At 23.9% G+C, this 27,403-nt stretch overlaps 2 protein-coding genes across 9 annotated transcripts in view; one reads left to right on the forward strand and one right to left on the reverse strand.

Moving 5' to 3' along the window:
- Positions 1-26,682, reverse strand: part of LOC132924137 (uncharacterized) — a 34,510-nt gene extending 7,828 nt beyond the window's left edge. The window contains exon 1 of one of the 3 annotated variants that reach the window (XM_060988259.1): positions 26,532-26,682. The gene's annotated coding sequence lies outside the window, so the exon portion shown is untranslated. Of the gene's footprint in view, positions 1-2,853; positions 3,217-26,531 lie in introns of those variants that run through there. The other 2 variants (XM_060988260.1, XM_060988258.1) reach the window with 2 other exon arrangements.
- The window catches only part of LOC132924136 (DNA ligase 3), a 57,041-nt gene that overhangs the window by 22,322 nt on the left and 7,316 nt on the right, over positions 1-27,403 (forward strand). For 4 of the 6 annotated variants that reach the window (XM_060988251.1, XM_060988252.1, XM_060988254.1 and 1 more), the window contains 18 exons: positions 9,353-9,656; positions 9,743-9,964; positions 10,400-10,518; positions 10,729-10,946; positions 11,021-11,098; positions 18,571-18,730; positions 18,789-18,944; positions 19,065-19,196; positions 19,271-19,350; positions 21,101-21,188; positions 21,259-21,336; positions 22,102-22,225; positions 22,290-22,402; positions 23,437-23,541; positions 25,345-25,491; positions 25,597-25,722; positions 26,130-26,210; positions 26,372-26,454. In XM_060988251.1, coding sequence (XP_060844234.1) covers positions 9,353-9,656; positions 9,743-9,964; positions 10,400-10,518; positions 10,729-10,946; positions 11,021-11,098; positions 18,571-18,730; positions 18,789-18,944; positions 19,065-19,196; positions 19,271-19,350; positions 21,101-21,188; positions 21,259-21,336; positions 22,102-22,225; positions 22,290-22,402; positions 23,437-23,541; positions 25,345-25,491; positions 25,597-25,722; positions 26,130-26,210; positions 26,372-26,454 — 2,414 coding nt within the window. Of the gene's footprint in view, positions 1-31; positions 143-9,352; positions 9,657-9,742; positions 9,965-10,399; positions 10,519-10,728; positions 10,947-11,020; positions 11,099-18,570; positions 18,731-18,788; positions 18,945-19,064; positions 19,197-19,270; positions 19,351-21,100; positions 21,189-21,258; positions 21,337-22,101; positions 22,226-22,289; positions 22,403-23,436; positions 23,542-25,344; positions 25,492-25,596; positions 25,723-26,129; positions 26,211-26,371; positions 26,455-27,403 lie in introns of all 6 variants that reach the window. The other 2 variants (XM_060988256.1, XM_060988255.1) reach the window with 1 other exon arrangement.

Consider the following 27,403-nt stretch of genomic DNA (forward strand, 5'->3'; position numbering starts at 1 on the left):
TACCAATATAGATTTTAATTATATTTTTCAGTGTACAAAGTTAAAGTGTTGTTAAACATTTCTTGCAGCATAGATGTTCGAACCCAAGTTTTTATTTGACGTATGGCTGAAAAACTCCTTTCACAAGTGAAGAAACTTATAGGTATTATTAAAGTAACTTGAAATCTGCAGCTTGCTTATTTATAGTTTATAGATACCATAAACAATTTCTAGAATATTCGTGACTATAAAATATAATATATACCTATAAAATATGATTTTCTACAATAACGAAAGATCGTGAATATTCCAGACCATTCTCGTATCAGTCGTATCCCAACAAAATAAAATAAAAATTATAAATATCGAATATTGAAATACACAATTTTTTACTTTGACGTGTGGTTTGATTACGTTACGTTATGTCTGTGGGGCTTAAGCCCCCTCAAATCCCCCCGCCAATATCCATCTATAGTAGGTACTATAAAATATAAAATAAATACATCATATAAACGCTTAGGTTTTTTATTTTAGCTTTTAAAGATTAAAAGACTTGTGGGGAAAACTTAACAGTCAATATTAACTGAAATTCCTAATTTTAGAATAATGAACACAAATTTCACTTGATTTTGTTTTTGTTGAAAAAATATATCAATACCCACTGTGCTAAGTCATGTTAATTTTTAGAATAATTTTTAGAAAAAAAGGTACGCAGTACTGACCATCAATTTGTTTTTCTTATGTTTTATTTATAATTTTAGGTATGCTGTATAGTGTACATTTGTTATAGTGTCTACTGTTTATTGAATTAAAATTTGAATTGTTTATTTTAGTATAACTATCAAATTAAGAGCTTTATAGAAATAAGTAATATTTTGCTTTAAATAACTAATTGATTAAATTGAGAATAAACTAAAAAATTATTATTATTATTATTAAAAATATCAACATTCATATAATTTGGACGGGTTTTAACCATTTGTGATGGAAGAAAGGGACGAGTCCCTAGGTACCATTGGACCTACCACCCACCTATATTCAGTTGAATAACATTATCCAATTATTCATTTAAAACAATTGTGATGTTTTAATAAGTTATTAGATGAAATGATAATAACCTACCCCGATATTCAACAACAGAACATAAAAATCAAATAGGTATAATATATAATATCTAATATCCGGGATTATAAAATTGATATTGGTTAGATTGAGTATGCATTTTAGTTTGTGTTAGATTGAAATATATTAAAGAATATCCACTAATTGATCAGATATATGTATATGTTGTGTATGTTATCGTACACAAGTAAATTTGTCATTCGTATAAAACCAACACTGTTTATTTTTGAAAATATTTCAGCTTAAAAATGGGATATAAAATATTATATTATATATTTATCGTTAATTTGAAATATTTATGTTTAATTTTTAAATCAATACGATATTATAAATATCTTGCAATTTAATTTTAAAATTAAATAGTATTTCAATTAATTCTAGTACAGGCATATTTAACAATTTTAGATTATTATTGTTCATTGTTCCATTAGTTCAATTGAAGAAAGTTTTACTATTATAATCAATCTGCTATGTGCGTCTATCGTATGTATACTTAATAATAATTATATGATATTTTAAGATACGTTCCAATTAATAATATCAAAAGTATTTAGATAACTACCGATTTATGGCATTAATATTAATATAATTATGTCAAATATATAATTATTTATTGTTCCTATAATTATAGTTATATTATTAAACTATTTATGCATCCATAATTTTATAAAATAAAATTTTTGAAATAGACTCAGTGAACTTAAACAAATGTACCATTATAAAATGTATGCAGTATGTATCAATTATTCGTATTATTACAGTAAACCTTCTTTGTATTTTTCGTATAGTCGTATACTTTTTTATGATTCAAAATTCGTGTTAGTGAAACTTAATTTATATAAAAATACTATAGTTTAATATATTTAACCACCAATTCACATAATTGTAAGTAATCCGTTGAATGTTTTTTTTATAAGTTATTCGAATTGGATGGTGTATATAGTATATAATATGTATTAGTATATACTGTGTAATGTGTATATTATATTTGAAATATTTACATATTTTTAATGTAGGTAATTATGATTTTTTAGAAATAAAGTTTGACAATTTTTTTAACAAACTATATAAATAGAAAAACATCATAATAAAATTGTTAAAAAAAATTAAAATCAAGCCATTTTTTGGTGCAAGTTTTTGGTAAGATATGATATAAATATATTATGTAAATGAATAATTAAAATTGAAAATGATATTATACCCTATTTTATTGTTTTCAGCAATCGTATTCTGGAGACGATTATACATCGAGAATTAGTTAACTATAAACAGTTCAAAATAATATATTTATATTTTGGTTTTCAAAACAATATATACAATTTTCAGATAATTTTCTTTATCTCAATTGAAAAGTACTAATAAAATCCACTTACATTAAAATTTTTTTTAAAAACTTTTATGTATTCCAGTGAAAACTTAAAATTGTATGCTTATTACTCGACATTATAAAATATTTGTTTTAAATATTACTTAACATTAGATACCATTTGTTTATGATTTATGAATGGTTTTATTTGTATTATAAAATGAAAAACTGATAATCAATTAGGTAATAAATAAGTAATATAAATATAATGTTAAAAATGTGATGAACAAAATTATTTATTTTTTAAAATTTAGATAGGTGGATAGGTAAAAAACGCATATCGTACTGTACAGATCTTTATTTGCGTCTTAAAATTAAAATACATGTAGGTATACCAATACGATAGAGTCGGGCTTATTAATTATTATGCATTATATTATATTTACCTTATTGTATATCTGTCGGAATTGATTGACTTGGTTGCTCTCGTCACTGGATAGTGTTGTTGAGATATATTCTATCACTTGTATAATTTTTTATAATGTATGTATAGTATTAGAAAAGAGGAGCGAAAGAAAAATGGGGAGAAAATGTAATCGCTAAAAACGGGTTCCTGTAACGTGATTCTGACATTAAGCAGTTATAACGATGACATTTATTACAACCGTTGGCCGGTGTATAATATATTACGATAGTATATTAAATTAGTGTAAAATATGGGGAGGGTTGGACGGTCAAAGTCAAAATGTCCGCTGGAAATGCAGCCGCTCAAGCTTTTATAACACGGCAGCCGTGGCTCGTCGTACCGTTAAAAACGGCTGTCACGCTGTGGCGCGGCGGTGGCAACGCCGGCTAGCGCGAAAAGTCGTTTCTATTCCCACCGGACGTCTCTCGATTCACGACTCTCATCCCGGTTATTACCGCCTACCTGTTGCCGAAAAACTATATTATATTATTATTCGCATCCCCTGGTAAATAGGTTTTCCATTAAAAGGCGCGAGACGACGGTGATATTGATATAATATTAATTAATAGTTACAGACAGCCGTCGTAATTAAAAACACCGAATTTCTCTTAAACAGCGAACTCTTAAACATATGCATGTAGTCGATTATATATCATGTTTACTTTAGTTTAGGCATTTTTCACAACAACAAAAACGATGATGAAACGAAACATGTATAAGATGACCTAACACCGACTGATTAAAATATCCTGTGACCTATGTAAGAATCATACAATGCAAGAATGGAATCTGTGTAGTGTGTGTAGATACAAATATAATATGAATGATTTATAATTTTAACTATAAATGAATATAAATCAGATATTGTTTCTGCCATTTCTGGTACATATTTAATCTTTTTTTTCGATTTATTTGAATACTAATTTAAAATGTATGTGAAATATGCACCTAAAATGTAAACATAACTAAATATGCATTAACACGTGAAAATGAGTTTATGCAAGTATAGTTACTACATAGATTCCTGGTAGGTTTGAAAATGGTAGAAACAAATTTCTACATCATTAAACTATGTTTTGAATGAATATTAGAAAACATACAAACTCCTATTATAAGTTCCTACTCTTAAATTAATGACGTATGTTGTTAACGCCGTGGCGTTGGTGTTCAATTATTATAGGTACACAATATGCGTAATACCCCCAGCGCGTGAACGGTGGTATTAGTGGTAGTTTGTTGTGATGTGTGGTTAGGTAAGGGGTTGGTGGGTGCTCTACGACGCAAGACTATATGGCTGTGCTGCCGCATCAAAGAACGTATAGTTTAAAGTTTGCAAGACAGCATATTATATATATTATTATATACCTATACACTGTAGGTAGGTATATAATACATAAATATAATATATATTATATACGTTTATAATTACTCTGAAAATACGCATATATCGACGGATTAGCAATTTGCTACATGTATAGATATTATATAAGTCACGAATATATGAAATTATTTAGGGATAATGTGCTTGGTTTATAGTCAGAAATTCATTTTATGTTCAGAACGCCAAATATCTTTTTTTATTATGTAGGTATATTAATATTAATTTATATTTTTACAATGTTTGAAAGGTGTAAAAACATGTTTGTACATTTGAAACCAAAAATAATTGAATTCGTATCTTTAAATTGTTTTGAAGAGTATATTTTGAGACTTGCGACTCGCGGATGTATGCATTTGTTTGATTGTAGCAAAATGACGGAGAAGATAGTTTCATCTAATTTATTTTGGCTTGGTATGTTTAAATTAGCGTTGCTTTGGCAAGAGAGATAAAATTATTTAATTAATTTAAAAACTATATACCATACAGATACAATTGTTTCTTACATATAACTATTAACTACCAATGTGCAACTATAATTATTGTCTTAGTGTATTTGGTATTAATAATATAAGAGTACTTGCAAGATATACCTTAGTACAATAATATAGGTATAATTATAGTATAATATTAAAACCATACCATCTGTCTGACATCGAGGGAGGGGAGATATTCTATGTCAATTTTATTACTTGTAATCTGCGCCAAAATATAAAAATGTATTTTGTGCCACATCTAAAAATTAATTTTGGTAATTTGCACCACGACAGAAGACGAAACGGAATATGTAATCTGCATGCGCCTGTTTTTAGCTTCAATTGTTAGAATATTGATATGTGTTTTTTAATAAACGGAATTGTATTTAATTAATACTTTTTTTTTAAATAATTTTTAATAATTTTCTGGAAATATAACTATTAAAATTAACTTGATTGATTAATGATTAAAAATATAGGTAATATATTAATCTGTAAAAACAATTGTTTAGTTTTTTAAGTTACGAAAATTACAATTTGAATAAGGTACAATATGTCGCAGATTACATAATGCGTTTTTATTGAGTTTTTTGTAGCGCAAACTACAACATTAAAACGTTGCGAAAATAACCAAAATTATTTTTAGATGTGGCACAATTTACATATATTTTTGTGGAGGGGGGTTTGTTTTTAGCCCAAATTACCCAAATTACGCCCGACATTGACCGTGATCTAAAAACTTATTATTTTTGTTTCACCACAAAATATATTGAACATACATTTAAAACGTTTTATTTTTTGGATTATGTATTGAAAAACTTGATAATGATAATGTTTGTATATTTTTAGTCGTTAAATTGCATAAAAAAAATTACAAATAATTTTAAAATGTACGACAAACCTTGCGACGTTGATTTTTTTGTTAAAATAAATTTTATTTTGTTATAACTTATAATGATATTCCTATATAATATATATATATATATATATACATTTATGTATTGAAATTTAATAATATTTTTTATATTTGCGAAATCAATAATATTTTATTAAGGACTATCTTTAATTTAAATTAAAAATCATTATCTATGATAACATTATTAACTATTATAGGCATATTTTTTTATTTATACACAATGGAAGTTCAAATATGGACAACATTTTATAATTTATATATTTTAACAATTTATAACAATTCTAATTATATTTTTTATAATTCAAAAACATTTGTGAGGACATAACTTTTACCTATATTATTTTTTACAATACGCGATAACGGATTTAAAATTTAAATGCTCTAAAAAAACAATAAAAATGCCTTAAAAAATACGAGTATTTACACTCATAAAATTATTTTTAACATTGAAAAAATTTGTTTTTTAATTGCATTTATGTATGTATTTACCTAAGTATCTACATGTGTCGGCACTGTCAGCAATAATTTCGTTTGACAACTCGTCATATTGTAACAAATGACAACCGTCATCGGTAAAAACATAACAAATAATAAAAATAGAAATACGACCAGGCAAAATAAATAATTTTTAATTTTATTCTTTTAGAATGAATTTTAACTAAATTATTATCAAATTTTATTCATTCTTATATAAAAATGACTTAAAAACTTAAAAATATCAAAAAATGCTCTAATAAGTAATAAAATATTAAAAATGCAAAAAAATGTATAATAAAAATTACATTTAAAAATTCCTCGATGTCGAAATGAACTTTTTGAAAGTAATACAATTTGCATTCAAATTCATTCCCTACCAATAATATTTTCAAACGTTATAATAATAATAATAATATAAGGCGGTCTAAATATTGATACTACCTATTATAATAACTAAATACTAAATATATAAATAAATGCAATGTTTTCACGAAAAAAACTAAATCAATCTACCGTAACACTAGGTACTATAATAGCTATATAGTATATACTTTAATAGCAATATCATGAAAGATACTTAGTGAAATATTAGCTGATTGCTCAGAATCGCTTTTTTGTACAATAAGATATCAATGAATTCAAATTCAACACATCCATTACAGCCCGCAGGTGACTCATTTGACATCAGGATTCTACTGTTGTACAGCAGAACGGTACCTACTTTTCTACCTTTCTTTTTTATTAAATATTGCTAATTAATAATTGTATGTAATAAATTTGATAAAATATTTTAAACGTATGTTCAAATGTTTTTGTGCATATTTAAATTAGTAAAACGATATTATTGGATGTTATTTGTTAATGTATTGCTCAATTATAAATAGTTTAATTACACAAGAATTGAGGCTGTCGGTGCTAGTTCAAATACAGGAAAAATCTTGGATATGAATTATATGATGTAATAACTTTATATGTATGTATTATAAGACTCAACGTTGACGTATGATTTTTAATACTTGGGAAATAATAAACATTATTTTAGTAAAAAAAAAATGTGTAGAGGAAAATAGCCCTGCCTGTGTTGTGACTAGTGAATATATAGCCAAGGAGAAATATTCGACTTTATGGCACTGAACGTTAATAACGGTATGTGAAATTCGAATAGCCTTTAATAATTGCGAATAGCCTGCGGGAGATTTTCTGCTAGAGGAAAGATGTCAATAGTAAATAATTTTCAAGAAAGTAAATTGTATATAATTATGTAATTATGATTAGTGATTACAATTTGATTTAAAAAAGTATTTTGGCTCTAAAATATTAATATAATCTTCTCCGACAAAATATAATCATTTGATTTTCAAAGTATAATATGATGTTTTTAAATATTATTTCTTACACAATTTAAAAATAATAAACTTTTATTTGCGATAAAGTAATTAAAACATTGTTATACAAATAATAATGATTCGCACGTTCATAATTAATAATTATCCTAACATTCATGATATACACAATGGCATTTTAAATATAATAATAATAATAAATAAAACTTTATCAAATATAAATGTTACCTACTTCTTTAAAAATATATTTTTGCAATTTTACCTACCCACATTATATAGGTATATAATTTTATTATATTTTGTATGAATAATGTTGCATAGATGAGTTATAACATAAATCATTCAATTTACGTGTTAGCCGGAAATATTGAATTGAAATTTCCCTGAAGATTTGTTTTCATAAGATAAATATAAATAATAATATATACGTGATAAATAATAATAAATGTATCTGTACATGTGTATTATAATGAAATGTTTATTTTTAATTTTTTTTATATAATATTATATAATTTAATAGATTTAATACCTAATTAGTTTTTAGTTGGATCATTTTGTTATTTATGTGAAAAAATATACATTCTATACCATATTTACAATAGTATAGGTACTATAATTAAGGTGTATAATACAAATATTTTGTTAAAACATTATTGTAATGTTATTATGAAATTTGTAAATTGAATTAATCGATTTAAAGTGAATGAAATAATATAACAAAATGATGGTAATTTACGCATAATGTACGTCGAGTGGTTAGGCTTGTGACTGTTTTGATTGGTCACTTTGTTATTATTTGCAATCAATTATTTTTACCACATTCTAAAATCGGTCCCAGGTGTTGTTGTTTTAGAAATTATTTATTTGTTTAATAATTAATGGGAATTTCGTATGGAATTACAAAAATTATTTAACTTATAAGTGCAAATTACGTACGTATTTATTTTTAATATTTGTCTTTAATTATTTTATACTACAATGTAATATTACAGTATTACTTTTATTTAATTACAATTAATTTGTTTATTGATAAATATTCTAATAAACATATGTTATAACTTATAAGTAACTAAAATGTTCAGGAATATCTTTCTACTTTGATACTTTTTACATATTTATTAGATTTTTTTTACCACGTAGAATATATTTTTTTAAATTTATTATTTCTTAATGATATTATTTTGTTTGAGCCGTTATTATGATGATATAATATAATAGTTTTAAATCTTAGCAATAATTTATTATTGAATTAAATACATTTTTGTGAAAAGTTAAAAAATGTTATATATTCATTATAAATATTTGAACCGTTTCATTGAAATGTTTAATAGTGTTTAATAACATTTCAAAAAATTTCGAAAATATAGTTTGTGGTTAAATTTATGACAAACCACGTGTATTGAAGAAAAAGCTGTAATTTTCAATTGATCAGTATGGTAAATAGAACATCATTAAAATGAAGTGGTCTAATAGTTTTTGATAAAATTACGGAATATACTGAAAAATAGAGCAATTTCATTAACGACAAACACGTGTATTGAATGAAAACGGTATTTGTTTATTTTGTTGTATTGTTAAAAATGACTACGTGAAGACTTAATACTGTTAAAATACTCTGGCGGTTTTTTCGTTATAACTATAATGTGAAGTGAGACAAGTGTTCGTCTCCGTATCTCGTCTGGATTTTTTTTTATTGGATTTTTATTTTCAAACCTAAACGATGAAATCTCTTTGGTGACTGCTTAACTAATTTAATTTCGTTGAACGGTGCAACCGATATTATATATAGGTTAACTTTATTTCCTTACATTAGCATCGTTATTTTCTTTTTACATTTTCAAGTGCTCAAATTAAATTATTCTTATTCAATACCTATATTTATTTTATAGTTTGACAATATGGAAGGAATGTCCGATGACAAACTTTTCGTTGCCGAAAAATCTAAGAGCAACAGGGCAAAATGTAAGAAGTGTAAAGAAGTTTTAAATCAAGGAACGTTGAGGATTGCCAAAGTTATGGCAAATCCATTTGGTGATGGAAAAATGATGGCTTGGCATCATCCACAGTGTTTAGTAACTGTATTTTCTAAGCAGAGAGCATCTACGGCGAAAATTACTTGTGTGGACGATATTGGTGGATGGGATGGACTGTCTATGGAACACCAAAACGAAATATTTACGACGTTCCCTGATAGTAGGATATGAAAATAATTAATTTTAAATATACGTATTAGCAACTACAGATTGAAATGTGGGTATGAGTATTTTTTTATATTTCAGTTCCTAAGGAGAAACTTAAAACACACGATGACGACGAACCTGGCAAAAAAGACACACAAAAAAAAAATAAATCGAAAACAAAACCTGCGCCGTCGCTGCCACAAACGCAAGATTATTATTTTAAAGACTTTCGAAAACTGTGTTTGAGTCTCTCGCAGGAAAATAGTCATCTTCAAAAAACGTCGATTTTTAAAGAATTTATTCACAGTATTTTATCTAAAGGTATGTTCTATAAATTATTATTTATGTGTTTATGTTGTGATGTTTGTTTAAATAATATAAGTATTCATTATTAATTTTGGCTGTTGTATATTTTTGTCCTTATTAGTTTGTTTATCTTAAAAAGTTGTTATATGCACTTAAAAGTTTGTCATGTTTTTTTGTATTCGGGGAACTAATAAAGAGAAAATGAGTTAGTAGCTCATTACTTACTTGTAAAAAATTAAAAAATATTAAAAATAATATTATTTGATCTTGTATGCTTAATTAGAATTTCGGATATTATAAATTGAAATTTTATATTTTGTTAAATGATTTGTTTTACTGTTAATTAAAATGTACTTTGGAGTTAATATAATATCCACGATATAATTTTATCAATACGTGTACTTATATATTTTTTTAAATTTTAATAAATTATTTGTGGTGTTTGTACAGAACAGTCAAATGAAACCCATGCAGAAAGTATATTTTTATGGTGTAAAATGTTGTTACCCAATTCAGAAAAAAGAATTTACAATCTACATTCAAAACAACTTATTAAATTATTCAGTCAAGTAAAAATAATTATTTTATTTTATTCATTAATATTTCATAAATACATAATTATTAAATTGATTACACTTTATTTTTTTTATAAAAATTAATTTCTACATTGTGCCTATAATATATTTAATGAACAGCAATACGATAATACCTATCGTAACAACACATAGTATGTGTAATTATTTTTATTAACTTTTGTATTATATTTTAATTGTTAAAAGTTGTTCAAACAAAATGTAAACTTAATGCTAGAAGATTTGGAGAAGGGGGATGTTGCTGAAACTATAAGAATATTTTTTGAAAAAAGTAACAATGTTGATGTGAAACCAGCATCAAAATCAACTTTAACATTAGCTAAAGTAAATAGTTTTCTCGATAAATTATCAATGGAAACTACTGAAATTGCACAAATGGCGCTTTTTAAATCAATCGCAACGTTGTAAGTTAAGCTACATTTCTTTATCAATACTAGAAATAACTTAAATTTTAGATTAAATATAATTTATTTTACAGATGTACTGGGAATGATTTGAAAATGATAATTCGACTGGTTATGCATGATCTCAGAATTAATTGTGGACCAAAATTTATGTAAGTTATTATAATATGATATGATTCTATTTGATGCATAAAAATTACATATGCATAATGCATATGATACATCTAAAAAACCTACTGTATTTTACATTTCCGTATATGCATATGAATTATAAATATAAGTTACAGTATAAAACAAATGCAAAATCTTCGTAGACAGGGATTGACGGACTGGCTACTAAGTATAGGTATTTGTATTTTTAGGGTGACATAATATGTAAATTCCTTTTGGAAAATCTGTTTATTAATAGGTAATTGGGTTTAAACTAAGTACAAAAATAGTGTATAATTTATAGACAGTATGGCTTAGATATTATGTTCATTGTTCACCTATATAGTCACCGCTATTAATCATCATCACATAATAATAAATTGAACAACTAATCTTAAGAGGATGTCAGCGCACTGTTTTATTTTCTCTCTCTGGCCCATGTGCAACAAAAACAAAACGCATTTACGCAGAATCATTTATTTTTATATTTTTGAGTAATCTTAGAGTAATATCACCCATTACAAAAACAATAGAAAATAATATTTTTGAGGGTATGACATATCGATTTGTCTAAATATTGTTTCAAAACAATTTAAATATATATTTAAACATCATTTGAATTTACAACATTTGTTTTTATTTTGAAAGTCGTATACAAAATCAAATAACAATAAAATAAAAATATGATATGTCATTCTTTCAAAAATATTATCCTTTATAAGTTTTGTAATAGGTGATTTTACTCTAAGTTTACTCTAAAATCGTAAAAAAAACGATTTTAGGTGAAAGCATTTTATCTATGTTGCGCGTGGGTCTTAGAGAGACATATATTGCGCTGACATCCTCTTAATATTTATTATAATTATAAGTTATAACAAATTTTTAAGTTTGTTTTTTTAAAACGAAGAAATGTTTATGGACAGTTCTTTGCCTTAAAGAGCATTTTAAATGATCTTAATACATAATTAATTAAGAGAAGTGTTCATATCTGAATATAATATGGTTATTTCACTTTAAAAATGTTAAATATACAGTATTTATTTTAATAATTCTCCGAGATTATTTTAACAGTGAACACTCTTTAATTCGTAAAGTTTTATTCGAGTTATTACAAATTAGCATATTTTCGAAAAAAGTAATATTTTTACTTAATTTTTTTTTTACCGTATAATATATTTATTTTTTCAATAATGGTATACATTTTTATTTTATAAATAAATTAATCTGGAGCAAAATATTTTTCTGAAAATTTCGCTGGAAATCGAATTTTTAATGAGTACCTAGTTAATATGTTTTAACATATTTACTTATGCAATATAGATAAATAATAAGTTAATAATTATTTAAAGTTAATAGATGCGTTGTAGACCATCATTAAACGGGGCTATCATATTATACTTTGCTCATCTAAACTTTAAAAACTTTAATTAATTAACTATATTCGTTGAATTCGTTCTAATTTTTATTATATTTATCTAATTGCATTAGTTCTTATTAAACGCTTATAAAAAAAATATTCTAACTGTATTTACAATATTTTTTAATTTTTAACTGAAGAACTTTTATTATATTACATTTTCGAGTATTTTGTTCTATAGAGAAAAATGTTTTATTGACATTTATAGAAAATAGCAAAAACAATTAAAAATGTATTTATCTATAAATAGCTCAAAAATAGTCAATATATATAAAAAATTATAAACTATATGAGTAACTCTAATAGTCTAATATAAACTTTTAGTGAAAATTTAAGTTACAACATAAAATACAAATGGTTTTATTAAATACTGTTTTTGCGTGAATTTCTCGTTTTTCCTTAATTTTTTGTTTGTTTTCCTCAATTTGAATCTTACCTTTTTAAAATATAAATTAGATCTAATAATTTTCCATCAATAACCACTCTCAAGACTCAAAGTTAAAGATTTAAAAATTTTCAATTCTTTATCGTGTATACAAAAAAAAAGGTAGGTAAGTGAGTACGTTCTACTGCATATGAGTCGGTGTCGACTGTGTCACTATTATTGGTGTGTTAAATTTGAATTCAATAATACATCATTGTATACTAAAAACAATTCTGAGCGGAAACGTTTTATCAGCTTATATAACTTAAATCACCTAGTAATAATGTTTTATTGATATACCTAGCTATTAAAGCCATTTATTTTACTTATAGTAAAAGGTTATAATATTATAGATTGATATAATTTTTTCCGAAAATATTACATTTATTATTTTAATGTAACATTAATTTATATAACACACAACTTAATAACATCTTTCTATAAATACTGTAAAATATAAAAATTAGATTTATAGTATCCATTATGGCATCATAAATAGATAATATTTTAAAATAAATCAAAATCCTATTAAATTCCTAAAAATATAAAATATATGAGTTTGAGTTTCCATGAATATTGTTTTTAAATTACAACAAAATAATTGACATATCGTTATTTATCATTTAAATAAGTAATTCCGTCCAAATTGGAACTTAAAATGTCTATAAAAAATAATTGTTCATAATATATTGTTTAGATTGTATAGTTCTAATATGAACTTCTTAGAAGAATCTTGTATTAAATTTTCTAAACAGATCAAAAAGAATTTTTTTTTATGAATTTTTAACTCTAAATAGATTGTAATTTTTGTGATTCTGTAACTACAGATACATAATATAATAATTATTTATATATATTAACTAAATAAAAACGTAACATAATCAATGATCCATGTAAATTACTTACTTCACGTCATATTTTTAATAATAAAAAATAAATGCATCTAACTTGTTCGTCCCGTACAAAATTAATATTTGTATCGTTATTCATTGAAATCATAGGCGTAGAGTGATACAATATATTAGTTGGTGGGGGAGGGGGAGGGTGAAACCCTACTATACATTTTTAACGTACCATTTTGTGGTGGGCTCACAAAACTAATAATTTTAGTATTATTATCATGAGTCATAAGTTCAATATAATATAAGAACAATTAACCTGAACGAAATAGACAACAAATAATTCTGAGAGGGTAATATGCACACAGCAAACTGGTTTGCTAAGTCCCCCCCCACAGTGCCTCATAGATAAATGAGTTAAACAATTTCAAAATTGTATCGTATAATAAAAAAGATAATATAAATATTTGGTGAAAATTTAAATTATTTACCATTGTTATTTTTTTTGAAATTTAATAAAATATCAAAAATTGTTTGAGGAGAAATAATTAGTTTATGGGTGAATATCAATCGTAAATATTTGAACTTGAAATGCTCATAAAAAATTAATTTGTCTCCAGCAGAATTTTTTTCACATACCTATTGGTTGAACAACTAATAAAAAATTTTGTATTTTTAAATCTTAGGTACAAAAACTAAAATTTTTATAAATTTTTAACTACAAAATAATTACTAATTTTCTCGGTTTTTATAAAAGTTGTCAAAATTCTAACTGTAAATGTTTTTAAAAAGATATTGTGACCATAGGCGCCAAGTACATGGGTGCTCGGGTGCTTGAGCACCCATTGAAAATATTTATAGGTATAGGTAGTGAGAGGGAAAAAGCCCCTCACGATTACTTGACATTGGTATGAGCACCCAATAGATTTTTGAAAACCTGGCGCCTATGATTGTGACTATGGAATTTTGATATTTTTTAATTGAAAAATAAAACAACGTATGAGGTTTTGTATTTAATATTCGAGTATTTCTATCTAACAAATAATTTTAGTCGAAATTTATAAAAAAAAAAATGAAAATTCTTTATGCTTCTATAAATAGCTCAAAAATAAGTAGTCAAAATAAAATTTATTGTAAATAGAAAATATTGAGTATTTCTAAGTTTGACTTCTCTAAAGTACAAACTAGATCCAATTTGATATCCAAAATCACCCCTTGTTGAAAATGGAAGCATTTTATCGACATCGTATCGTGTATTATTAATAATACAATAATACACACACAAAAAAAAAATAATAATAAAATCAATACATTTATCACTTCACTCAGAATCTAAAATTAAATTTACAATAAGAGTTGAACGACAGTTGCTATCATTGCATCACGCCCGTTTGTCAAATTAAGATGAATAAAAACCACTGTTATTTTACCACGATAAAAATACTAAATAACATTTTCGTTGCGCAATAGGTAACTTTTATATAATTTAATTCCTATGTATGAACCCTCTCATAAACGACTTAGATTTTTCAATTTTTGTGTTCCACAAGTTATACTATTATTGTACCCAGGGCTGGCCTTAGATTTTTCCGCCCTAGGTTAATTTACGTTGCCCTATTCAAAAGTTAATATTTTGGAGAGGAGGGGGTTATATGAAATATGGTCATTCATTTTTATCGTTAAACTCTTGTTTTTATTTAAAAAAAAATGTTTTGAAGGACCTCGATTTTCTTTATAAAATTAAAATAAATGTTTTGAAATAGCACAAGTCATATTTTTAACCGACGTTATAGATTCATTGTCGTTATCATACATCAACAACAAATATTTATTTATACGTTGAAAAAATATTATTTAACTTCAAAATTAAAAATATATTAAATTAAATTAATTTTTCGAACCTTGTGCAAAATCAGTCAATACATTTTTAATGTTTTCTTCATCACTTCTTTTTCAATATAAATTGTAGCAAGGAAGACCTAAAAAAGTAATAGTTGTTAATTATTTTTATTTTAGAAAAACTTCTTTTATCTGATGCAACTAATACAGGTATCATTAAAATAATTCGAAGTACTACAGTTACTTTTTGTACACAATTTTTATTATTTATAATAATTTGTAATACTTCCAAAGGGGTATTATTGGGTTTAATAACCCGGATATTGCTACTAATTCATCTGTAATTTATATTGCATCAATATATTTTGTTTACTAAGATCTTTATTTAACATGAAATATTATTTTGGTTTTTTTTTGTATTTGTTAAGTAATGAACACACATTTCTGTATACTAGATAATTAAATAATTAAATCAATTTGGCTTATTCGAAATTTGCCGCCCCTAAACTAGTGCCCTGAGTTAAGTCCTTAACATTGTGATCTTTAAGTAACGAATTTATGAATTAGTTAATTATTAATTATTCTTTGAAAATTTGACCTTTGTTTTAATACACTGCAATTAATACAGTCTTATAATATATATCAATATATATTATATTATAACAAATAAGTAAATAACAATATTTATTATGTTATATACTCCAGTTTCCATTCTTGATTCAATTTTACTCTTTCTTCACAAGTAAACTCAATAATGGGCTACCTAGTTTAATATCTATAAAAAATAACAATCCAACAAGTCAAAAATGGTGAAATATTATAAACATAAACATATGGCCTAGGTAACATATAACCTAACAATAGCATTTACTTTTCTAATGTCGATTGTAATTCAATAGGAACGCGGATTAAAGTCGTTTATCATCAATGTCAGACAGGTTAAACATAAGTAATTTATAGGTACATCGGTTCTGCCATGATACTACCCATGTTATCGATAATAATTTTTGTTTTTTTTTGCTTTTATTAAAACGATAGATCATAATATATAGATCTTATCTTAACCTAATATATTTATATACATACGATAAACGATATTACAAGAATAATACATGAATAAGTCATTTTGCGTTTTAATTTGCAATAAAAGGTCTATTTTTACGTATTCCTCTGGAGCGAATCTATCATTTTTAACGATAAAAAGTCATATTATTGAGGGTCTATTTTTTAAAGTTATAAGTTTGTAATATTGTTTTAAAATTGATGCATATATTATATGTTATGTACGTGACTTAGTTGGACATAATTTGTATTATTATTCCAGTTAATTGATTATTATTGGTTTATCGCAACTTTATAAGTAGATAGTGATGAACCGTGTTTTAGGTAGAAGTGTGGGGTGGATCAAATTTCCGGCAACGGCAAAAAATATTTAATTAAAATTAGTTTAAAAAATGTATAAAGTTTAAACTTACAAGTTACTGTTGCAGTACAAATATTTTTATATAATTTTATCTTGAGGATGTTATGACTAGGGTTCGAACTTTAATCCTGTAAATATGTAATGACATGGATGCAATTAAAGGAAATAAATGTGATGCGAATAAAAATGTAAAATATGAATTTATTATTATTATTTATTTTTGAATTTGCATATTTTTATATTAAAAATTATATTAAGTTTATTTTAAATTATTTACCACAATAATGAACCCGCGACTCACCTAGGATAATTTTATATAATGCATTTCTAAAGTGGCCATTGATATTATTTGGGTTATCGATTAGGCGGTTATCAATATTAATATAATTTTCTATAGATGCTTACTATCACATCTACTAGTTATTTTAATTTTTAATATTACAATAAATACCTACTATGTATTATAAAACATAAGTATAGCTATAGCTTTATAGAATTTGAATTGTAGATGTTATTGGTCATGAATAAAATTCAAAACGCGAATACAAGATTAAAATCTTAAAAACCATGTTTTATTTTTAATTTACGAAGTTTTTAATATGATGCATTAAGGCATATTACTATTAAAATTTGTATTTATCTTCAAAATAAATAAATATTATGAATTATGCATTAAGAAATCTTATATCCTCTTAAAATTAAAAATCTATAAATACAAAATAATATTATGCACTAATCAATGTTCTGGACTTCTGGTATCAGGAAAAAAACATTGAGAAAATTGAAATACCTCTTTTCTTCTGTTTATTTTCTTCCGTGAATAAAATAAGCGTTTAATATTAATATTTAAAAGAGTAGTATACATATGTCTGAAGTCGCTTAAATTCTTAAGTTAATAAAGTTAAACTACTATAATAAATCTATAGTAGATAAATATTGTAGAAATGTGTTTGAATATATTTACCAAAACATTAGAGCTTAGACTACTTAGGTTTTAAAGCATACTTATTCTTCATAAATGTCACAATTTAAAACTTGGTAAAATAAAATTTAAATACTTAAATTATACATAGCTATAAAAAATAATTATTCTATCATTATACTTATACATAGTTGAATAAAGAACTTGTTTATAGAAATTTGTATGACTGTATATTATGTTTTGTTTGGGATAGCCAAGATGAATTTATAAACCATTTATTGTTTTCTGTCTTTTCTAGACTTTTAATATTAGTTTTTGATCTCATTGCTTAATAGTTATACAAATATACAATCAAAATATTTTTGTTATTAAAAGTCAATTCAGTTTAGTTTTTTTTTGATTTGTTTATATTCGACAATATTTTATTATAACACAAACAGAATTACAGCAACAAATGAACACTATAAAAAGTATAAATAAATAATAATAATAGCTCATTAAAATATACGAAGTATATATTCTTTATAAATAGGTATACACTATACATAACTTTTAGGTACATTTTTTTTTAGATTTATGCTAATTGTATATACATGTATTGTATTTTCAGTTTAGGGGCACTTCATTCAGATGCATATGAAGCATACCAAACATCACATGATTTAAAATCTGTTGTACAAAATGCATGTTCATGTGATTTATCTAAGGTAGCTAGTAATGGAAAAATGAACATTAAATTATCTTTGTTAACACCGATTTTGCCAATGTTGGTAAGTTGTTTTCCATTTAACTTAAAACTTTTATTTTTTATATATTTCATTGTTTTAGGCTGAACCATGCAAAAATTTGGATGATTTTTTTAAAAAGTGTCCTAATGGTGTATACTCAGAAATTAAATATGATGGTGAACGTGTTCAACTGCATAAAAGTGAAAAAGAATTTAAATTTTTTTCAAGAAGTCTAAAACCAGTCTTGGGACATAAAGTAATTATCATCAACTTTTACTCATATATATTGTATACCTACATATTAAAAACCGTTATTTATTACCTATATAGACATAATTTATATTCAAATATTGATAATTTTAAATTTTAATTTCAGGTTGATATATTTAAACAGTATATTCCTAAAGCTTTTCAGCATGGAAAAGAGATTATTTTAGATTGTGAAGTATTAATGTATGATCATAAAACTAATAAACCTTTACCATTTGGTACCTTAGGAATTCATAAGGTATTTTAAATTTTTAACTCTTATAACAAAGCTTTTATAAGTTTATCTAATATAGTTCATTTTTTTTTTCATAGAAAAGTAAATTTGAAGAAGCTAATCCTTGTCTGTTTGTTTTTGACTGCATGTATTACAATGGTGAATCATTGTTAGACAGGTAAGGATAATAAATATTAATTTATATGAAATTAATGTTTACAGTTAATTATTTTCTCTTTTAACAATTCATTATGCAATTAATCTTTTTCTGATACCTTGATACCTATGCTTATTTGAAATTCATTCACAACGAGTAAACATTTTTACAAAGAAAATTAATGTTAACTTTAAACAAAACAATTGTTAGTCTTTATTAATGTTTTGTTTTAAATTATTAAATAAATAAATTATAATAATTTGATTGATCATAAAAAGAACTTTAAATATTGCATGTTTATAATTTGTATAATTTGTATTTTAACATTTCTTGTATTCAAAGTATTACTTAAAATACTTTTAAATTTGTGGCTTTTAATTAAACCAAAAGCGGTTTATAAGTTAATTTAATTAGAGTATGAATATGTTAATCATTATTTATCTTAGTATACATTTTCTGTGATTTTTTTGTGCTCAAAATGTAACTTATTGCCTTTTTCATATTATTTTTGTACATTCTGAGGTTTACCCAGGGTTTAGTCATTTAGTTTCTTTTCCACCATAATTATCTGTAACATTTATACAGATAAACTATATATTATAAATAGTTACAGTCTTACAGAATCATATAAAGTATATGTTATAGAGCTGTAGCTTTAATATTTTTTAGTCAAATTCAAGTTTATAAATATAAAAATTGTTGTATTTTTATGGAAAAAAGCTGACAATAAATATTAATATATACGATTATAGTAGGTATACATATAATTAAACATGCATCATACATAATTATGAATATACTCAATTAATGTTATTGTTAAGGCTGGGATTTGTCTGTAAATACATATTTTTACTAAAATATGATAAATTAAGTATTGCAAATGATAAATTCATTTCACGTGATTTGAAATAAAATAAAACATATTTTATTGTACATGTTTTTACATATTTTGTAAATTTTGACAATTTCGGTGGTTTAGTTGTACTTAGTATTATACATTTATACTTTAATAATAGTACTCGTATAAATTGTAAGTGTATAGTGTATATAGGAAATAAGTATATGAAAGTATTAGTTAAATATTAATAACTTGAATATAGTATCTTATTTGTTTCTGATCGATAACTATACATTAATGATCTTAGATTATACTTTATATTCAACAATTATTAGACAAAATATATTTACGAATTTTCAACAGTGTCAGTACCTTTTGTTCGTGTGGTTGTGAAAATATCTTTATATTTTTTAAATTAAATTTATTAGAAATTAAAAACATTTAATTGTATATTAGGTATTCAAAAACTATTTAGAATTTTATTTTAATTTTACACGTTAACATAATTAAATTTTTTTATTTTATACTACATATTAATCACAGCCCTAGTTATCGTTATCAGTGAAACAGAATTATCCTATTTAGTCATCAAAATTTGTGCCTCATTGTTGTGACCATCAGCGCTGTGACGTAATAAGTACATATGTTTGCAATTATATTATTTTGAGTTTAAACTAAGGCTATTGTCCATTATCAAAATATTAGGGAAAAATATTGCTATCTATATCTGTAAAAGAAAGAATCCAGGTTAGGTTAAACTATGTGTTCAGTGTCAGTTAAGTTACTGCAATATGATTTTATAATAATGAATACACAAAAGAATTATAGTAATATTTGATTATATGATATGAAATGGTGGGAGGAGAAGGAGGTCGGTCTACAATACTAAGAATGTAATTGTATAATCTATTGGAACAAATTAATGGATTTCAGATCAATTGTAGAAAGAAAAAAAATTTTGATGCAGAATATGACTCCCATCAAAGGACATATCATGTTTTCAGAAGTTAAAGAGTTGCACGTCAGTATAACATTTTAAAATGCACAATAGTGTAAAATAATAATCTACAATTTATTGAAATTTATTTTAGAATACTAAAGAACTTAAGTTAATGGTAGAATACGTATTGCAACAAGGTCTAGAGGGATTAGTATTAAAGGACCTAACAGTAAGTTAATTGATTATTTAAATTTAAATATAAATTATTTTAGTTAAACTCCAATTTTTTTCCTTTTAATTTGGCATAAACATTAAATTTTCAAACATTCAAGTATAAGTATATAGTATATATTATATTTAAAAAAAATTAAAGATGCCACAATGGTATGTGAATCAATGATAAATCATTATATTTAAAACATTTTTCTTTTATAAATAATTCACAGTATATTAAAAATGTTTAAACTCAATTATCTGTCTCCGTATTTTTGATAAATTTAATTGAACAATTACATAGATAGTATTGCCCAACTCTTAAATTTCATTGAGAAATTAATAAGATTTTTTTTTAATATTATATTTAATGAATTTTCAATGTTTTCTGCATTAGTTTATTTATTTTCTATTAAAATTTAAAAATACATATTAATATTTAAAGATATTTAAATACAAACACAAATTGCTAATAACTTGAAAAATATTTTATTAGTGTTGGTTAAAATCCTATTTTTATCAAATTAATTTTACTTTGCTTAATTTTTTACTTTAGTACTTAAGAATTTTTAAAGGGACAATATTCATGATTTCTAAACCCTAATAATTAAAAGATAAATAATCTATTAAACTTGTCAAAATTAAGATTAATTAACATATAATCAAAACAATATCTAAGTATTTTGTTTAAAAATTAAAATTTATAAAAGCTATATCATAATTAACTTATTAATATATGTTCATTGTATATATATATTTTATTAATTTATTTTAATTTAAGGGAACTTATGAGCCTGGAAAACGACATTGGAAAAAAATTAAAAAAGACTACTTATTTGATGGATCAATGGCCGATTCTGCAGATCTTGTAGTTCTTGGTGCTTGGTTTGGTACTGGAAATAAAGGTATTATATTAAGACTCAGAGTTTAAATTGAATCATTGAAACTTATGCTATATTGAATAAATAGGTGGTATGATGTCCATATTTTTAATGGGTTGCTATAATGAAACTAAAAAGAAATGGTGTACGGTGACAAAAGTACATGGTGGTCACGATGATAAAACACTAGAAAGATTACAAGTAAAATATAATTATATTTAAATTTTAAACATTTCTCCAATAATTTCACTAGAATAGTCATTTTGAAATAGTATTGTTTGTTGTTATTCATTTGACACTTTGTAAAGGTTACCAATATAATTTATTATTATTTATTATCAAAAATATAATATTAATTATACTTGAAATATAAGACAATAATAATGTTGATATTGATTATTGTATTAATTTGTATGGGTTTTTATAGAGATGTGGAATTTACTGGTTAATATTTTCTACAAAAGAGTACCTACATTACATATTGTATAATAAATTTACATAATTCGATAATCTTATATATTTTTAGATGTAGTGAAATAATAGATACCCTCTATTCAGAAGTAGTAAATTTTTTAAATTCATAAATGATAAATGTGTAAAAGTAAAAAATATGTGCTAGGTTATATTATTATTTAATATTTTAATATCATAACAATACTTATTTAAATATGAATATATAAAAAAAGGAATACTTACATACATAAATATGTTATATATTAAAATATGTGTCCACTATTTGGAGTTTTTCCCATTGAAAAGTAGTGAAAATATTTCCAATTCCTGTATAAACATCTGCTATTGGAAGGTATCCGTTAGGGTTAGTGGGAAATTTTACTCTTTATTTTATTTCCTTCACATTTTTAAATAAAATATAATGTATGTTCATTTCCTATTCCTTTTAAAACATTTATTAAATTAATGTTTTTTTTTAAATTTTTAACACCTTTCCCTAATACTTAAACCAAACAAATATATTGTAAATAAATAGTTTGTATAGCCTTATTATAGACTAAATAATATATAAGTATTTAAATAAAAGTTATTACTCTAGTAGTCTAGTTCAAATATATAAAATAGCAGTTCACTTAATTTTGATAACAAACAACATTTATTTTTACCCACATCTCTATTTAAATATTATGGTAAAGTGTATCAATTATATTTTTGTTATATTGTGGTTTATGAATGATATATGATTTTATATCTTTAAATATATTTAAAATTAACTATTTTAGGATGAATTAAAAATGATCAAAATTAGTAAAGATCCTGAAAAAGTTCCAGAGTGGTTAAAATGTAATAGAACTATGATTCCTGATTTTGTAGCTGAAGATCCTAAAGTATGTATTACACAAATTTTGAAAATTAAAATATTATATCAATTTTAATAAAATGTTTCGATTATTTAAACTAATTTTAAGCTATTTACAGGTACTTTAAATATTTGAATTTCTTTAATTTGTTATTTTTATAAATATTGATAAAAGTTTTTATAGAAAGCTTAAAAATGTAATATAAATTGGAGAATCTAATTTGTTTGTTTTTACAGCAATCAAAAAATATTGAAATAAATGCATTTTTTTGTTGAATGAAAATTTATCATTTTTTTAAAAAATTAATAGCTTAATATTTTTTAGTTTTCGACATTATGTTACCTATGATTTTATTTCCATACACAATGATATTTTCAAAAGATTTAATACTAATTTTAAACTATCTATATCATAAACATATTTGTACTATTCTACTGTATGTTACGGTATTATGTATCAATATTAACTTTAAGTTAATAACAATAATAATGATTTATTATTTCAATATACATTATGATTTATAATAATAATTTTTTGTTATATTATATAATATGCAAAGTTTTCTGCAAAATTAAATTTAACCCACCAAGTAACACACTTGGAATAATATAAATTAATTATAAAATATCCTTAAAAGTTGAGATGACACACCATCTCCAATGATACTCGTTTTTCGTATGAAATGATATTGAGTTCAAATCCTAGGTACTTAATAATTAATGACGTTTTATCATTTGGTCTTTAGAGGTTTTTTGATTCTTAATTTTAAAGTTAATTAGTAATTACAATTTGTGGGAATCAAAATTGTCCCTTCTGGTTATTTATTCTATCTGACAGTTATAAAAACTGAATTACATTTTTCAGAAAATACATTGGGATTTCAGTATTTGCATAATTATTAATCGTTTTATTCTTAAAATTGTAGGTACATAATAATATATATACAGAGTGAATAAAATGATTCGTCCAATTTCAAATACTTAAGTATTTTTAGTTTTTTGGTTTAAAGTGACGATGCATTAAATTGAAAAATAATATTTAAAATGTATTTAATAGTACCTATAAAGTTAAAATATTCTATGTGGCTTCCCTTGGTCCATAAGCAACATCTAATTGAAATTCAAATTCATTCCATGCATATCTTTTGTAATTAACTGTTAATAATTTAGTTTGTTGTTAATGATGATAATGGTGTTACATACACAGTATCTTTAACATATATTTAAAAGAAGTAATGACATGGGCACATGGTGTAAGTTTAGATTGAAATAGGAAGCTAGATACCAACATTTTGAATTACTGTGTGTATTATAATACATATTTAAGGGGCCATTACACCTACATTTTTTTCTTTGTCCATCTTCCACATAATATAGGGACAAATATATTCCGTAATTTTACGATCACAACTCTCCAGTTAAGTTTAGAACAAAGGCACCTATTATATATTTTATAAACGAGAATATTTCCTGTGCTTTGATCGGATTGATTTTTAATATTTACATTTTTTATAATATAAACATGTTTTAATTTAAAACAATTTCTATTATTTTTAACCATTAATAGGTTATTTAAAAATGTAAATATTAAAAATCTATTCGGTCAATGCGCAGGAAATATTCTTCTTTATAAACTATAATATAATGGATTCCTTTGCCCTAAACTGAATTAGAGAGTCGTAATCGTGGAAATACGTAATGTCTTTGTTCCTATATTATGTGGGAGATAGACAGAGAAAACAAATGTTGGTGACGATGGCGTAGCGGCTTTTTAATAGTATAAAAATATAATATTTTATTTCATATTTTTTAAAGACTATATTATTTGTAGAAAATGCCAGTTTGGGAAATTTCTGGAGCAGAATTCTCTCAAGCTGAAGTGCACACTGCTAATGGTATATCAATTAGATTCCCTAGAGTGACTAAAATTAGAAATGAAAAAGATTGGAAAACTGCTACATCATTGAGTGAATTGCAAGTAAGTCGAGATATTATTAAAATATAGGTACCTTTTATAATTAAACTAATTTTAGTTACCTAATTTAATTCATTTTTTTTTTAATAATAAACAATTTATTTTTAGAAATTATATGAAACATCCAAAGAAACTGATAATTTAGATATTTTTTCGTACCTAAATCCAGAAAAGTGTACTAGTTCTGATAATAAATCACAGGCATCACCGGAGAAACGAAAAAAAAAAATGAAGGTTAATACAGCAAATCACTTCTTTTTAATTAAATCAAATATAGTATTTGTCACTTATTTTATATATAAACAATTTTTAATATTTTTAAATAGATCCTTGTAGGTTAGAAAAGCTTTAATTTAGTATAATTTGCACTATAGTTTTATTATTATATAAATATAAACGTATATAGAATTATAATATACTTAATATAGTCAGATTACATATTGTATGATGACTATAACGTAAACTTTTAAATTTTTCAGCTTGTCTATAACTGCTAGGAAATAACAATATATTAAAGTTTTAATTACGCATTATATTATAGTTTATTATGTAAACAAAACTAAAAAAACTCGTGTAGTACGAAATAACACAAATTTTATTTTTATTTCTAAAACAAAATAATAGATTTTTTTTCATTCTAGAGAATTTCAGAAGTTTCTCCGTTAAAAATAAATACTGAAACTCCTTCCAAAAGAGCTAAACTTTCTGATGGACCACTGCGGGTAAGATATCTCGTTTGTTTATATTTTATCACCATATTATTTTGTGTACCTAATAGGTATGTACTAAAAAACGTTTAGGTAAAATAAAATAAAATAATTGAAATCAAAATAATTTAACCATGTCTTATACTAAGTTTACGTTTGTATTTTATTATTTTTAGCGTTTACCTGACTTATTTACTGGGATCCGTGTTGTTGTGCCAGATTCGATTTCTAAAAATACGTTTTTACGATATTTTATTGCGTATCCTTTTTAAACCGTTACCTACTTATACATGTTACATTCATCTCGTACGCAGGTTTACAATAACGATTACATACCTTTGATATGTAAGAAGTAGATGCATTATAATATACGTGGTTGTTTTTTGTCTTTATACAGCATATTAGTATCCAGAAGCCGGAACTATAAAAATACTATAATACTTGTATATCGATCACAGTATTTACATTTAGTAAGTAAAGTTATAAATAGTCACTTTTATAATTGTATTCACCCCGAATAAACGTTCTCAAAACGCGTTTCTGTACATAACAATCCAATTGAGTTACGAGCGTGAATAAAATTAATTATTTTTTTTTTTATTTAAACAATTGTGTCTATTTTTGTTTTTAATACTTAAAATTATTAATAAACAATTGTAGTTCCAATGAAGAACTACTCCCAAGATTAGTGAATTTATCATTTCAATTTAAAAAAACCAGTTTGAATAAATAATATAATATATGTAAATTTATAATAATAATTATTATTTATATATATATATATATATATATTATATTATACAATATTCATTACAGATGTACACAATATAAGCTTCAGTTTTCTAAATACAGCTGAAACTTTCTATATAATGATATTTTTTTATAAAACAATTATATTTTCTTTAAAGAAATGTTTCTATTAGCTAACGAAAAAACAATTCTATTTAATGAAATGATTTTGAATTATTATTTTACAAGTTTAATAAATTTTAAATTACATATTTTAATTTATACAGTAGGTACTCGTCAATCCAGCATACGAGAGAGTATGTACATATTATACATACCGTGTGTCCGTATTCCGTATCATAGGTACTTTGTTAAATTGTAATTTCTATTAACTCCCTTATACAACTAATAACATAATATTATCAATAGTATTTATTTATTACTAAAAAATATTACTATTATCATATAAATCATTATTT

The sequence above is a fragment of the Rhopalosiphum padi genome, chromosome 3 (assembly GCF_020882245.1).
Source record: "Rhopalosiphum padi isolate XX-2018 chromosome 3, ASM2088224v1, whole genome shotgun sequence".
Taxonomy (NCBI): domain Eukaryota; kingdom Metazoa; phylum Arthropoda; class Insecta; order Hemiptera; family Aphididae; genus Rhopalosiphum; species Rhopalosiphum padi.